The sequence below is a fragment of the Lepidochelys kempii genome, chromosome 2 (assembly GCF_965140285.1).
Source record: "Lepidochelys kempii isolate rLepKem1 chromosome 2, rLepKem1.hap1, whole genome shotgun sequence".
Classification (NCBI taxonomy): domain Eukaryota; kingdom Metazoa; phylum Chordata; order Testudines; family Cheloniidae; genus Lepidochelys; species Lepidochelys kempii.
In genome coordinates this window covers 218,191,019-218,206,147 of record NC_136381.1, presented here as the reverse complement: position 1 = coordinate 218,206,147, position 15,129 = coordinate 218,191,019, and the positions used below count along the sequence as shown (strand labels likewise).

The 15,129-nt window shown below is 42.4% G+C and overlaps 1 protein-coding gene across 3 annotated transcripts in view; it reads right to left on the bottom strand.

Annotated features, from left to right (window-relative positions):
• THSD7A (thrombospondin type 1 domain containing 7A) overlaps window positions 1–15,129 on the bottom strand; it is a 437,061-nt gene that overhangs the window by 74,013 nt on the left and 347,919 nt on the right. For all 3 annotated transcript variants that reach the window (XM_073333830.2, XM_073333834.2, XM_073333832.2), the window contains 2 exons: window positions 7,111–7,305; window positions 3,154–3,417 (listed from right to left, as the gene is read on the bottom strand). In XM_073333830.2, the coding sequence (XP_073189931.1) occupies window positions 3,154–3,417; window positions 7,111–7,305 (459 nt within the window). The remainder of the gene's footprint in view (window positions 1–3,153; window positions 3,418–7,110; window positions 7,306–15,129) is intronic.

Below are 15,129 nucleotides of genomic sequence, written 5' to 3'. Positions count from 1 at the left end.
AGGAAGAAGGAAAGAGATGTCTTCACTCCCTTGTGAGGACTTCCTTCTCCCGACCTGCACCCTCCCAGGCCTTCTCCAGAGCTGCACACACTCGTGGAGGAGTACATGCTGACATGCTGCACTACTAGAAAATGAAAGGTTTCAGAGTAACAGCCGTGTTAGTCTGTATTCGCAAAAAGAAAAGGAGTACTTATGGCACCTTAGAGACTAACCAATTTATTTGAGCATGAGCTTTCGTGAGCTACAGCTCACTTCATCGGATGCATACGTGGAAACTGCAGAAGACATTATATACACACAGAGACCATGAAACAATACCTCCTCCTGCCCCACTGTCCTGTGTGTATATAATGTCTTCTGCAGTTTCCACGGTATGCATCTGATGAAGTGAGCTGTAGCTCACGAAAGCTCATGCTCAAATAAATTGGTTAGTCTCTAAGGAGCCACAAGTACTCCTTTTCTTTAGAAAATGAAAATGTCTGAAATGAGTCAATTTCTAAAAATTCGAATTGAGGGTGTCCTAATAAGAATATTTTGGACCCTGGTCTTACACCGCACTGTGAAGCACAGAGGGGAAGAAGAGAAAGTATGAGCAACAGAGGCAGGGCGATTAGCCACACGTTCTGTGTTTTCCCAGGCATACGGGCAAAGGGGTGTGAGTGGTGTGTGGAGGGGAGTCAATGGTGGGCTGATTTACAGTCCAGTCCTGCCCCCACTTCACCCAAATGGAGTGAAGGACAAAGAGTTATTCCTGGTCTGTACCAAGATTAATCAAAGAGCCTCACTTCAAGCACCTGCTAGTGCATAAGGTTTTGAGCTAGCTTCCCCTTTCGCACCTGAGCAGCAGGCCCTGATTTCTGTAAGTGCAGGGTTGGGACTTTTCCCTTCACTGGAGACAGTTGAATACCATCCTGTTCTGTCCCTTTCTTTGCCAGTTATATCAGTCATGTTTCCCAGCATTCATTGCATCTACAGATTACAGAATAACTCCTGCATCCTGTGCAAATTCTCCCTTTTAACAGTTTACAGACAACTTGACAGTATCCATCCTTCAATTCAATGATTGGCATTAGACCCCTCTGGCTTCTCCTGGACTCAAGATCTTTTATTGTTTTATACTTTACACTGAATAAGGTCTCCAAAGGCTCAGAGGTTTTTTTTTTATGTTTTAAGAATACCTACTTCTTAGGTTGGGTTTTTCAAGCTTTCTCCGCTCTAATTAACAGATCAGAAATAAACACACAGATCTGTGAAAGTCGTTTGCAGGGTCACAGACAATGATGAAAATAAATCATCAACTAGTGACTTGCTATGCATAACAGCCACAACAAATTAAAAACGTGACCTAACACATCGGTAGCAAAGTAGAAAATGGAAGAACTGCACTGAGGTTAAGTCTCAATTTTATAATTTTCTAAAGATGGCTTCATGGCCAATTAAATGCTACTTCTCTCCCTCCTTAGTAAACAGACAGAAACATTCAGATAATTGGCCTAATGTGATGAGAAGCTGAGTGCTGCCAGTAAAGTGCCAAGTGCTCTCAACTCCTTTTTAATTCAAAGAGTATTAAAAGCACTCAGAATCCACAAAGCTCAAGCATCTCCATTTGCCACATTTCTGCCTGACATAGGAGTTTATAATTTATCATGGGTGAAGTTTGACAGAGGAAGGCATACAAATAATTATAATCCCTTTCACGCATTTAATTTTGTTGATTGACTATTTTCAGTAATTAAATCTATGATATTTTTGATAGCCCAGTTCTACTGTACAAACCAGAATACACGGCATAAGCTCAACCAATGTTGACATTGGAATGAAATGCTGTAATGACATTCATTCTGCGGGATTTCTATTACTAGAATGTATATAATCCCACACTTAAATGTAGAACAAAGTACTCTTTAGCCAATCTAAATCAGCATAGCTCCACTGAAGTCATGTAGTCTGATTTACACCAGCTCAGGATCTGGCCGCAACACTACATATGTGCAGACCCTAAGCCAGCAACCATTTTGGAACAAATCCTGCCCTCGCCACACATTCAAGTGTATAAGAACCCATGGGCAATGTGCAAAGCAAGCAGGATACAGGAAGTCTGTGCCTTATAATGCTCTGTCTGTGACAATGAGATGTGCGAGAAAAGGAGCAGTGTGTGGTGTGGCTAGTGGATGCACAGTTATGCATAATCACCTGATGAACTCCCTGTGAAGGGAAGTGGATAAAGGATTTGGTTCTTTAAGAGATTACTACTATTTTAAGGCTCTGCAGTCAGGGGAAATAATTTCATTCTTTTCAGACCACTTTTGCACCACGTCTTATTTGTTGAGAATTTGGTCCTTTGTAAACATTTCTCAATGCAAATTAAAGTTGCAGTTGTACATAAAATGAAATTGGCAAACTTTTAAGATATACTTGACTATATTCTATGATTCTATGATATCAGATAAAGCCCAACTGATATCTGGTAATTCAGCATAATTTTTCTTGTAAACATTACACAGTAACCTCAGAGTTATGAAACCAGAATTACGAACTGACCGGTCAACCGCACACCTCATTTGGAACCGAAAGCATGCAATCAGGCAGCAGCAGGGATAATTAAAAAAAAAAAAAGCAAATACAGTACAGTACTGTGTTAAATATAAACTACTAAAATATAAAGGGAAAGTTTAAAAAAATTTGAAAAGGTAAGGAAACTGTTTCTGTGCTTGGTTCATTTAAATTAAGATAGTTAAAAGCGGTATTTTTCTTCTGCATAGTAAAATTTCAAGGCTGTATTAATTCAGTGTTCAGTTGTAAACTTTGGAAAGAACATCCATAACATTTTGTTCAGAGTTATCTCCATTCCCGACGTGTTCGTAACTCTGAGGTTTTACTGTATTGTAAGTCACTAATCCTGCAATCTTAGTTACTTTATGAGTCAGAAAGAGTTTTCTCAGGTCACTGAGTGTTACTCAATGTATGTTTGGTTAGGAGATACCTCTGGTGCAACATTACATGTTCCACAGCAGTTTCCTGTACTCTGTCAAACCAATAAATATTCATTTCCTAATTCTGTCTGTACCTATGACCACCAGAGTCTCAAGACTTACATTTCAAGAAAACAACAAACAAATGAGGAAGGAAGAAAAAAAAGATGTCTCTAAATACCGTGACTGTTGCATCGTGCTGTTTCCACAAGCCGACTGTTTTGATCATAGCATGCCATGGCTTGGTAACGATAGCCTTGCCCACATTCCTTGATATCTCCTTGTACTTTCATTCCGAGTAATACTTCCACTTTGCCCTCTGGTAAAATGCAGTCTGACCAGTTCCCCACAGGTTGAGCATTGTACTTTTCACAAGGACAAAACTGAGTCTCGATCAGAGGATACAACTGGGAATTTTTGCATTTGTCTCGCTTCTTACTTTTTCCTGGAGGGAGAAAATAATTGTTCAGAAAGTTCTTTCTGTCACTATACACACAAGCAGGTAATTTTATTTAATGATCTATAACTGTGCAAAAATTCTCCAAGGAGCACAAAACTTAAGGCCAAAATGTTCAGATCCGGAGGTGCCTAAAGTTAGGCACCCAAATTCATACTTTATCACTTAAGAAAGTGGCCTGATTTTCAAAGGTGCTATGCATCTACAGTTCTTGCTGTTTTCATCATCTTTGAAAATGAAGCCAACTATTTAAATTTATAATTTTAAAATACTTAGCTTGAAATATCTGAGTTTGAACATTTTTGCCACTAAAAATAGGCTGCCCCCCCCCCCCCGCTCACCCCAATCCATCAGTGTTGTGCAATTTAATAGTTATTATGTCATACTCATTCCATGGATAATGTGCAAGGTGGTTTTTCTGAGTTTTTTAAAAATTCTTTTGGCATCAAGGGAGAAAAAGCCACTGTCTGCTTCTGTTACACTATTTCAAATGATCAAAATCCTCAAATTTTATCATGTTATTGCACCATTAGTTAAGAATCACTCTTCTTGCCCCCTGATGGAATAAGCTCCTTCTTTTGATTAATTCCAGAACATTGCTGCATTTTTTCAAATCTCTTCTAGCAACTCCTTTAATCTCCCCAACTATTTAGCCACCCATTTTCTCCTATTTGCATTTTTTTAATCTTCTCTGTAAAGTTTGTTTTTGTTTAATTTCTTGTTATTTGCTCTCATATCTCATTTGATTGCCCCATTTTTAGAAACTAAAGAGCCCTGGCAAAATCATTTCGTAACGTAATTATCTGTCAGTTAGATGATAATATAAATGAATGCGCTGCACTATTTTCCTTGTCTTTCAAACATGTTACTTACAGAAAATGAAACACTAAAAGCACTAGGCAGGACATTATAGCACTTTTAGTAATTACACTAAATATTGTTTTAGTGTAGAACAGGGACAATGTACTGTAGTAAGGGGATTTCTCATTCGGCAGCTTCATACTGAAAATGTGAGAGTTAATCCCTCTTTCTTCTCATCTTTTCCCCAAGAATAATTAGGCCCTTTGTTCTCAGCTCTTCAGATTGGATTGGATAAGTTGCAGTATAGAATTGATTCACCAAGGCCAAACCATCCCCTCAGCACCAAGTCTGAGTAGCTAAACTTGGCATAGGGAGATCCACAGGGACCTGTCAGTGCCAAGGCTGGTTGCCAGTTCTGTTTTTCTTGTTTCTGGTTTTAAGGTAAATTTCTAGCCATTTTCTTTGTGGAAGTAACACTAATGTAAATTGTTCACCAGAATTATAAGAAGGTCCCTGCCAGTCTTCCTGAAGATTGAGAGTTATTCACAGTCTCTCCTATAGCCACCCACGCGTGGCTTTTTGGGACCCATGGCTGTAGGCCTTCTGATTTTGGATTGTTCCTATCACAACAGGGGGTGCTGGTGCCTAGGTTGCTATTGAGCACCCGCACTTCTGGCTTAGTGATTTCCAGCTTAGCTAGCTCCACCATGGGGTAGAGAATGTGGTTTCCAGCCACAAAAGGGGAATACTTGATAACATAAGAGAAAGCTTGATATAATGGATTAAACACATGACTGTGTGTATTAAGACTCAAGCATTGACTCCATCCAGGGAGTGTTGTGGATAAATAAATCAGTCATTTAACCTTTTCTCTTTAGTTTCCCCACCTGACAATGAATAGAGTACTCCTTACCTACCTAACTGGGCTGTTATGATGGCTGATCAGTTAATGTTTGTGCAAATTTTTAGCCACAATGAAATTTCAACAAAAAGCAGGAAAAAGTGTTTGTAAAAATGTTCATGAAAAACATTTTGTAACCATCTGCAATAACCAGAAAAACCTCCAATTTTTGCTGGGCTCACAAATTTTGCTGGACTCTGATTTACCTTATATCAGAGGGGTAGCCGTGTTAGCCTGAACCGACAAAAACAGTGAGGAGTTTGGTGGCACCTTAAAGACTAACAGATTTATTTGTGCTTAAGCTTTTGTGGGTAAAAAACCCACTTCTTCAGATGCCTGGAAACTCCATGCATCTGAAGAAGTGGGTTTTTTACCCATGAAAGCTTATGCCCAAATAAATCCGTTAGTCTTTAAGGTGACACCAAACTCCTCGTTGTTTTTGTGATTTACCTTATGTTTGTTCTGTGCCTAGCACACTGGGGCATCGACTCCCATGGCAACCTTCGGACACTAATGCAGTGAAAATAGTAAACAATAATGACAGCAGATCTGTGACAATTGAGACATTTGGAGACAGGCTCTAGAATTACCTTTTGGAAAATGGTCAATAATTCAATGATTATGCCCATTTTGACTAGAGGGGTTGATTTAGGGCAGGGGTGGGCAAACTACGGCCCGCTGGCCAGATCCGGCCCCTCGGGGTTTTGGATCCGGCCCACGGGATTGCCACCACCACAGGTTCTGCGCCACTCTGGGAAGCAGCCACACCACATCCCTGCAGCCCCTGGGGGAGGGGGGCAGAGAGCTCTGCATGCAGTTTTTGCCCGTGGGTACCTCCCCCAAAGCTCCCATTGGCCAGGAATGGGGTACCCAGCCAATGGGAGCTTCGGGGGAGGTACCCACAGGTGAGGGAAACACGTGGAGACCTCTACGCCCCCCCCATCCCCACGGGTCGCAGGGACGTGATGCCGGCCGCTTCCTGGAGCGGTGCGGTGCGGCGCAGGGCTGGGGCCGGTCGGGAGCCAACCCTGGCTCCAGTATGTGCCGCTGCCACCCCGGATCCACTCTAGGTAAGCGGTGCCAGGCCGGAGCCTGAACCCCTCCTGCACCCTGCCCCCAACTCACTGCCCTAAGCACCTCTCCTGCACCCCAACTCCCCGCCCTGAGCCCCCTGCTGCACCCTGCACCCCTCCTGCACCTCAACTCCCTGTCCTGAGCCCCCTGCCACACGCCGTACCCCTCCTGCACCCCAACTCCCTGCCCTGAGCCCCCTGCTGCATCACGCACCCCTCCTGTACCTCAGCCCCCTCCTGCACTCCACACCCCCCCGCACTCTAACCCTCTTCCCTGAGCCCCCTCATATACCCCGCACCCCTCCTCTGCCCCAACCCCTTGCCCTGAACCCCTTCCTGCACACTGCACCCCCTCCCACACCCTGCACTCTACCCCTGCACCCCAACCCCCTGCCCCGGCCCTGCAAGCAATTTCCCCACCCAGATGTGGCCCTTGGGTCAAAAAGTTTGCCCACCCCTGATTTAGGGGCTGAACAAAAGTTCATGGAAGGACTGCCATTGACTTCCATGCGCCTGGACCATATTGCTTTAAATATTTCAACTCTGTGGAATCACAGGTAGTGTTGACTCAGCCCTTCAGAATGATAAATGGTCTGCTATGCAGTTTATTGTGTACCAGTCTTATAGAAGAGACCATGACTTCATCTGTAATCCCATGTTAGTTTTCTTATGATCCTAGAGTTTGCTGTAGTGTCCTTTACTGATATTGTCCCCCCTGAGACCCTGCAGTATTTTGTAGTGCATGCCAATTATCTGCTTGGTTGTTGCCCTGGACCCCAGAGCTGCCTGCTTGTCAATGATGTATGCATTTGGGTATCCTTCAGACTGATGGGCACTGTATAAGTTTAAAATAAAATAAATAGCAGCTAATAATAAACAATGTTTCAGTAACCCATTGACTCTTACCAACAAGAGAGCGCTTTCTCGTCCTGACTGCTCCACAGTCCCCATTGCAGGAAGAAAACTTTGACCAGATTGTGAACTGACAGTCATCTTGGCAAGGAATTTGGCAGGCCTGTGTTAATGTTGGTAAAGGGCCTGCATATTTAAGGCACTCACTGATGTCAGCGGGTCCTCCATCTTGTCTGCGACAAGTAATTGCTGGAAACAAATAAGTTTGGAGTTTATAAAGAGCTGTCAGGCTTATATCTAGTCTATAACAGTGGTTCTCAACCAGGGTACATGTACCCCTAGGGGTATGCAGAGGTGTTCCAGGGGGTACATCAACTCATCTAGATATTTGCCTAGTTTTACAGCAGGTATATAAAAAGCACTGGTGAAGTGAGAATAAACTAAAATTTCATACAACTTGTTTATACTGCTCTATCTACTATACACTGAAATGTAAATACAATATTTATATTCTAATTGATTTACTTCATAATTACATGGTAAAAGTGAGAACTTAAGCAATTTTTCAGTAATAGCGTACTGTGACACTTTTGTGTTTTTATATCTGATTTTGTAAAGCGAGTAATTTTTAAGTGAGATGAAACTTGAGGGTACGCAAGAGAATCTGACTCCTGAAAGGGGTACAGTAGTTTGGAAAGATTGAGAGCCACTGATCTATAATGTAGCAATTAGCCAGGAATGCCCACATTTCATACAGTAGGTCAGACAAAATTCTGCTACTAAATCATAGATAAAACCCAGAACAGCTATGTGTAACACAACGGCCTAATATTTACAGATGTTTATACATTACAGCTAAATGTGTAGATCTGAAATTTCTGGGATACTTTAGTCTATTTAAATTATTTCTTTATTGATGTTTACCGACAATACAATATTAAAAGGTAACCTCCACTGTGATATAATATTACAGCAGTAAATCCTGTTAGGAATTGCCACCCCTCATAGATTTTCACATAATCAAGTTATGTTAGACATTTCCTTTTGAGATGGACCCAAACTTAGATACCACAGTATGAGTGCAATATAAGAACATGAACAGAATTCACGTATTCCAAGACCAGAAGACACCACTGTGATCATCTAGTCTGACCTTCTGCATAACACAGAGTAACAGAACTTCCCCAAAATAATTGCTAGAGCAGAGCTTTTAGAAAAACATCCAATATTGATTTTAAAATGGTCAGGATGGAGAATGCACCATGAGCCTTTGTAAGTTGTTCCAATGGTTAATTACTCCTCCTGTTAAAAATCAACATCCCATCCTTCTTGAATTATGAGCACAGAACAGTACACAGTACTCCAGCAGCATTTGCATCAGTGCCAAATATAGAGGTAAAATAACCTCTCTGACTCCTACTTGAAATTCCACTGTTTATGCATCTCAGGATTGCATTCACAATTTTGGCTACAATGCCAAACTGGGAGCTTATGTTCAGCTGATTATCCACCATGACCCTCAAATCTTTTTCTGAGTCACTGCTTCCCAGGATAGAGTTCTCCATTTTGTAAGTACGGCCTACATTTGTTGTTCCTGAACACATTTACATTCAGCAATGTCAAAATACATGTTTGCTTGTGCCCAGCTTACGAAGCAATCCAGATCACTCGGTATCTATGACCTGTCCTCTTCATTATTTACCACTCCCGCATTTTTTGTGTTGTCTGCAAACTTTATCAGTGATGATTTTATGTTTTCTTCAAGGTCGTTGATAAAAAAAGCGTAGGGCCAAGAATCAATCCCTATGGGCATGGATGGCCAGTAACCCGACTGTTGGGGGAGGCTAACCCCTGGCCACTCCCCTTGTTTCCAAGGCCCTGCTCCTCTCCATCTGCCCCCCTTCACCCCTCCCTCCCTCACAGGAGCCCAGACCACACACACCCCTGCGGCCCCCGGCCCCAGCGCCAGGCGGCCAGGGGTGAGACCCCAGCCCCAGTGCTCCAGGAGATGCGGCCAGCTCTGGTGCGCTGGGCAACAGTGCTCCCAGCCCTGGGGCTCCTGGCAGCCAGGTGGGGTGGCCAGTCCCAGTGCTCCAGGGGCACAGCCCCAGCACCAGCTGCCCTGACTCCCTGCGGGAGGCAGACCAGCCAGCCCCAGCCAGCCTGGGCCAACCAACCAAGGCATAGTGCTCTGGGAACCACAGGAGGGTGCCTGGCCTGGGGGTGGCGTGTGGGCAGGGCCCCGCTAGGCTGTTTGGGAAGGCACAGCCTATCCCTGCCTATGAATCCTGCCACCCATGCCTATGGGCATAGGTGCTGGAACTAAGGGTGCTGCCACACTCTTTGGCTTGAAATAGTTTCCATTATATACAGGGTTTACAGTTTGGTTCAATGGCCCCCTATATAAAAATTGTTCCAGCACCTCTGCCTGTGGGGTCACATTGGGGGACCCCTGTAGGATCCCACCCATTGAAAACTGCGAAGTTTGAATATGGGTTTCAATACAACACATTACTGAGAAGAATAAACACAAAGTAAGGATCCAGCTCTGTGTTCCGATTCTGAGAGCTGCAAAGTTTGGAGTGATTAGAATGAGTCATTGACTTCTCAGACAGGTATTGTAACATCGTTGCCTGACAACTTACGACAACCTTGAACAATGGCTGGGCTAAAACACATTAGCTGTGTGATGAGAGTGAGATGGGTGTACAAACATTTTACAGCAGGGTAACAGTATGTTGGAACTAACATTTTGTACTTATAAAATCTGTATTGTTTTGATTAATTACATGGGGGGAGGGGGGAAATGGAAATTTCAGATGTCCCAAAAAGAAGTTCCTGGGACACCAGGACATGATATTGAAAACCAGGTCTATCCCATGAACACCAGTATATATGGCAACTTTATATATAATCTCCCCACTGCACCTCCTTTTCAGAATTACTGAATGCCACTTCTTTATCACTACCTTTTCCACCTGAATTTAAACAGTTATATCACATGCAAACATCCTCCATACCCCATTTACTATTATTTGTTGATAGAATTATAGCGTTAGTCTAAATACAGTACCATAATAAAATACATTTTACTTCCTTTTATCCCAAGATAATTCCAATATTATTACAAGTTAATTCTATTGAAAACTTGTAGTTGTGTTGTTTTCAATGGGAACAATGGCACGTTAATGTTTCTTGGTTTATGACAGCACACAGTATGGCACAATAACTCACAACTGCGAAAGTAATTTGGGTTACCAATTGATAGTAGTAACATAGCATATAAACAGAATACAGTCCACTAAAAACGTGAAAAAATAACAGAGCTTTATATTACATTTTAATGAATAATTCAGCAGCAGTGTTTTTATGCTACTGACAACAATGGTTTTACTGGACTGTGAACTGAAAAAAAACCTCAATTATGCTGCACAAAGTATGGCATAATTATGTTCAGCTGCTGATGGGGAACCATAAATAGGTTTAGGTGCAACGTTTCTAAAGCAGTAAAAATATCTACGAAAAACTAGCTCCTTCAAGAAGAAAAGGAAGGAATAAACATTTGGAAAATAAACCATTCGGTCTTGCCTTATATATCTTTAGATTCTTAAAAAACAAAAACAACAACAACAAGAAATCACAGTACTGCTTTGGTACGACGGCTTACAAAAGAAACAATACACTATATTTAAAATGCCCTTAACTATAAAACTAGAAATTTGTATCTCTATAAATTATGTGTATTTTGTTTTTAATTTGAATTTAGTGTGGTGGTGTTTTATTTTTCCTGAGACATTACAATAAAATTGAAGTTTCTGACTGATAATTCAGTATTACCTTAAAATATTATTAGAGGGCCCTAAATGAAAAAAAAAACGGGGTTGAATCTTAAGCTGCACTTAGCTTCTGCATGGTGCTGCTTCAGGGGGAACAGAGGAGAATAATAATGAAAAGCTGCTGTAAGCAACCTTAACAATTCCCCTTGATCCTTGGCTCAACTGGGAGATTGAAACAACCACTCTTGACATAAACAGACTCAGTACTGCTCTTAGCTGTGCTGACTAGTCATCTGCTGACTTTTATGCTATCCAAGGATTACCCTCTGCTTCTTCAGGCATTAGCTTGCTCATTTTTGATGCACTTAGTTGTCTCTCTCACACACACCATTTTCCTCTTTGAATGAAACAGTGTGAAGTTGATGAGGTTTTGTTTCTTGTCAGATTTGGGTTATGAATTTGAGCTATCGGGCTAGTTCCTGAATTTGCTTACTATTCCAATGCTGTTTATTTAGCCATTTTCACCTAACCCTCCCACCAATGCTTATCTCTTCCTTGGTCCTTTGGTGTCTCCCCAGGCATTTGCTCATCACCACCTTTTGTAATATGCCTCACAGGAAGTTAACATTTCTGTCCATGCTTTATTGATCGAGGTGAAAGTTACGAGGGGTTTAGGATTCAGAACCTTTTTCTCCTCCTATGTGTCTCTTTTGAGTTTACAGGGTGCCTTTTCTCCTTGAGGAAAGACTAGGTGAACCTTCACCACACACAAAAGCAGATTTCTTAATCGGAACAAGGTTTGTTAAAAACAGAAAGAAAATAGAGCAAAAACGAAAAGAAACAGGTTGCTTACCAAATCTACATTTACACTTTGCAAACGTTAAACTAGGCAAGACAGTCTCAGTTACAGAAAAGAAACACAAATGCTTATAGAAAAGGAGTACTTGTGGCACCTTAGAGACTAACAAATCTATTTGAGCATAAGCTTTCATGAGCTACAGCTCACTTCATCGGATGCATTCAGTGGAAAATACAGTGGGGAGATTTATATACATAAAGAACATGAAACAATGAGTGTTACCATACACACTGCAACCAGAGTGATCAGTTAAGGTGAGCTACTGCCAGCAGAAGAGCGGGGGTAGGGAGGGAACCTTTTGTAGTGATAATCAAGGTGGGCCATTTCCAGCAGTTGACAAGAATGTCTGAGGAACAGTGGGGGGTGGGTGGGGGAATAAACATGGGCAAATAGTTTTACTCTGTGTAATGACCCATCCACTCCCAGTCTCTATTCAAGCCTAAGTTAATTGTATCTAGTTTGCAAATTAATTCCAATTCAGCAGTCTCTCGTTGGAGTCTGTTTTTGAAGTTTTTTTGTTGAAGAATTGCAACTTTTAGGTCTGTAATCGAGTGACCAAAGAGATTGAAGTGTTCTGCAACTGGTTTTTGATGGCTTTCAAAAGGCTTAACAATCCACCTCAGAGACTGCATTTCAAAGATGAGTCTGCCCATCTAGTAAAGTGGGTTCTGTCTGGCCCTACACCCTGTTCATTGGGGAAGGCAGTTTCACCAGTATGGGTGGAGTTTTTCTAAAACCAACTCTCTCTTGGCTATTAAACATGACTTTTCTAACAGACGTCTCCAGCCTGTCACACCCTCTTTCAGAATCTTATGTTGTTTGTGCATCTAACTTTTATCTGGCAGACAGAGATGAGAGGCTCCCTCTAGAGCTAATACCTCTTCTTTTTCGAGGATCAGCTGTCAGTTGTGCACTGAAGCAACCAAAGTAGGAGAAAGCTTCATCCTTGAAAACTAAAGATTTCAGTCCCATGACAATACAATATACAATGTAGGTTGTGATACCGAACCTGCTCCTGACATTGACTCTCCCAGCGTCCATAACAACGCACCATTCCATGCCACTAGGTCCAAGTGACTGGCTTTTGATTCAATTGTACTGTGTTACACTACTGATTTAATGGTTAGTTTTTCTGCTGCTGACAATACATGGTGTTGACAACTTTGTAATTTGTTGACATGGTACCTTGGCCAAGTAATAATCCATGTCCAGCTGCACTTTTGCATTTCTTTAAGTATTTAAGAAGTTGTTAGACTGTCATTCACATTTTTTCCACATAGGGTTGAATTTGGGCATCCACAGCTCTAGTTCAATTCAAAGGGAGCTTCAGGTGCTCACCACGTCTTGCCAAGCCCATGGCTCTTTAATTATACTCTATAAATGCCCAGCTGAGATCTCTGTTCAACCTTCATCACAAGCAATGTTTTCAACTCCTATAAAGGCATTCAGTGCCTGGCTAATAATCAATCCTACCCACCCATATCAAACTGATTATACACATTAGCATCGAGAGGAAGGGTTGTGCTTGTTCTGTTACTGGATTGAACACAAGTGATTGTGAAGTGTACACATAAAACATGAGCGTACAGTTATCAGAAAAATCAAATGTAAAGTGGATACAATTCACTTAAGAAACTGTTTCCCTATTTAACAATTATCATCTCCCAGAAGAGAAGTGTGAAATAAACTGCACTCTAAATTTTCTAGACAAGGGACTTTGATGTTTGATATAATTAAAGATCTGTCTGATAGTGTCACTTGAACTAAGCCACAAGGGGCCATAAGCTAACACGTTTTGTTGTTGTTGTAATTAAATACGAATGCTGTATTTCAGTAAGTCTGTTGTTATCATAGAATCATAGAATCATAGAATATCAGGGTTGGAAGGGACCCCAGAAGGTCATCTAGTCCAACCCCCTGCTCAAAGCAGGACCAATTCCCAGTTAAATCATCCCAGCCAGGGCTTTGTCAAGCCTGACCTTAAAAACCTCTAAGGAAGGAGATTCTACCACCTCCCTAGGTAACGCATTCCAGTGTTTCACCACCCTCTTAGTGAAAAAGTTTTTCCTAATATCCAATCTAAACCTCCCCCACTGCAACTTGAGACCATTACTCCTCGTTCTGTCATCTGCTACCATTGAGAACAGTCTAGAGCCATCCTCTTTGGAACCCCCTTTCAGGTAGTTGAAAGCAGCTATCAAATCCCCCCTCATTCTTCTCTTCTGCAGGCTAAACAATCCCAGCTCCCTCAGCCTCTCCTCATAACTCATGTGTTCCAGTCCCCTAATCATTTTTGTTGCCCTTCGCTGGACTCTCTCCAATTTATCCACATCCTTCTTGAAGTGTGGGGCCCAAAACTGGACACAGTACTCCAGATGAGGCCTCACCAATGTCGAATAGAGGGGAACGATCACGTCCCTCGATCTGCTCGCTATGCCCCTACTTATACATCCCAAAATGCCATTGGCCTTCTTGGCAACAAGGGCACACTGCTGACTCATATCCAGCTTCTCGTCCACTGTCACCCCTAGGTCCTTTTCCGCAGAACTGCTGCCTAGCCATTCGGTCCCTAGTCTGTAGCTGTGCATTGGGTTCTTCCGTCCCAAGTGCAGGACCCTGCACTTATCCTTATTGAACCTCATCAGATTTCTTTTGGCCCAATCCTCCAATTTGTCTAGGTCTTTCTGTATCCTATCCCTCCCCTCCAGCGTATCTACCACTCCTCCCAGTTTAGTATCATCCGCAAATTTGCTGAGAGTGCAATCCACACCATCCTCCAGATCATTTATGAAGATATTGAACAAAACTGGCCCCAGGACCGACCCCTGGGGTACTCCACTTGATACTGGCTGCCAACTAGATATGGAGCCATTGACCACTACCCGTTGAGCCCGACAATCTAGCCAGCTTTCTACCCACCTTGTAGTGCATTCATCCAGCCCATACTTCCTTAACTTGCTGACAAGAATACTGTGGGAGACCGTGTCAAAAGCTTTGCTAAAGTCAAGAAACAATACATCCACTGCTTTCCCTTCATCCACAGAACCAGTAATCTCATCATAAAAGGCGATTAGATTAGTCAGGCATGACCTTCCCTTGGTGAATCCATGCTGGCTGTTCCTGATCACTTTCCTCTCATGCAAGTGCTTCAGGATTGATTCTTTGAGGACCTGCTCCATGATTTTTCCAGGGACTGAAGTGAGGCTGACTGGCCTGTAGTTCCCAGGATCCTCCTTCTTCCCTTTTTTAAAGATTGGCACTACATTAGCCTTTTTCCAGTCATCCGGGACTTCCCCGGTTCGCCACGAGTTTTCAAAGCTAATGGCCAATGGCTCTGCAATCACAGCCGCCAATTCCTTCAGCACTCTCGGATGCAACTCGTCCGGCCCCATGGACTTGTGCACATCCAGCTTTTCTAAATAGTCCCTAACCACCTCT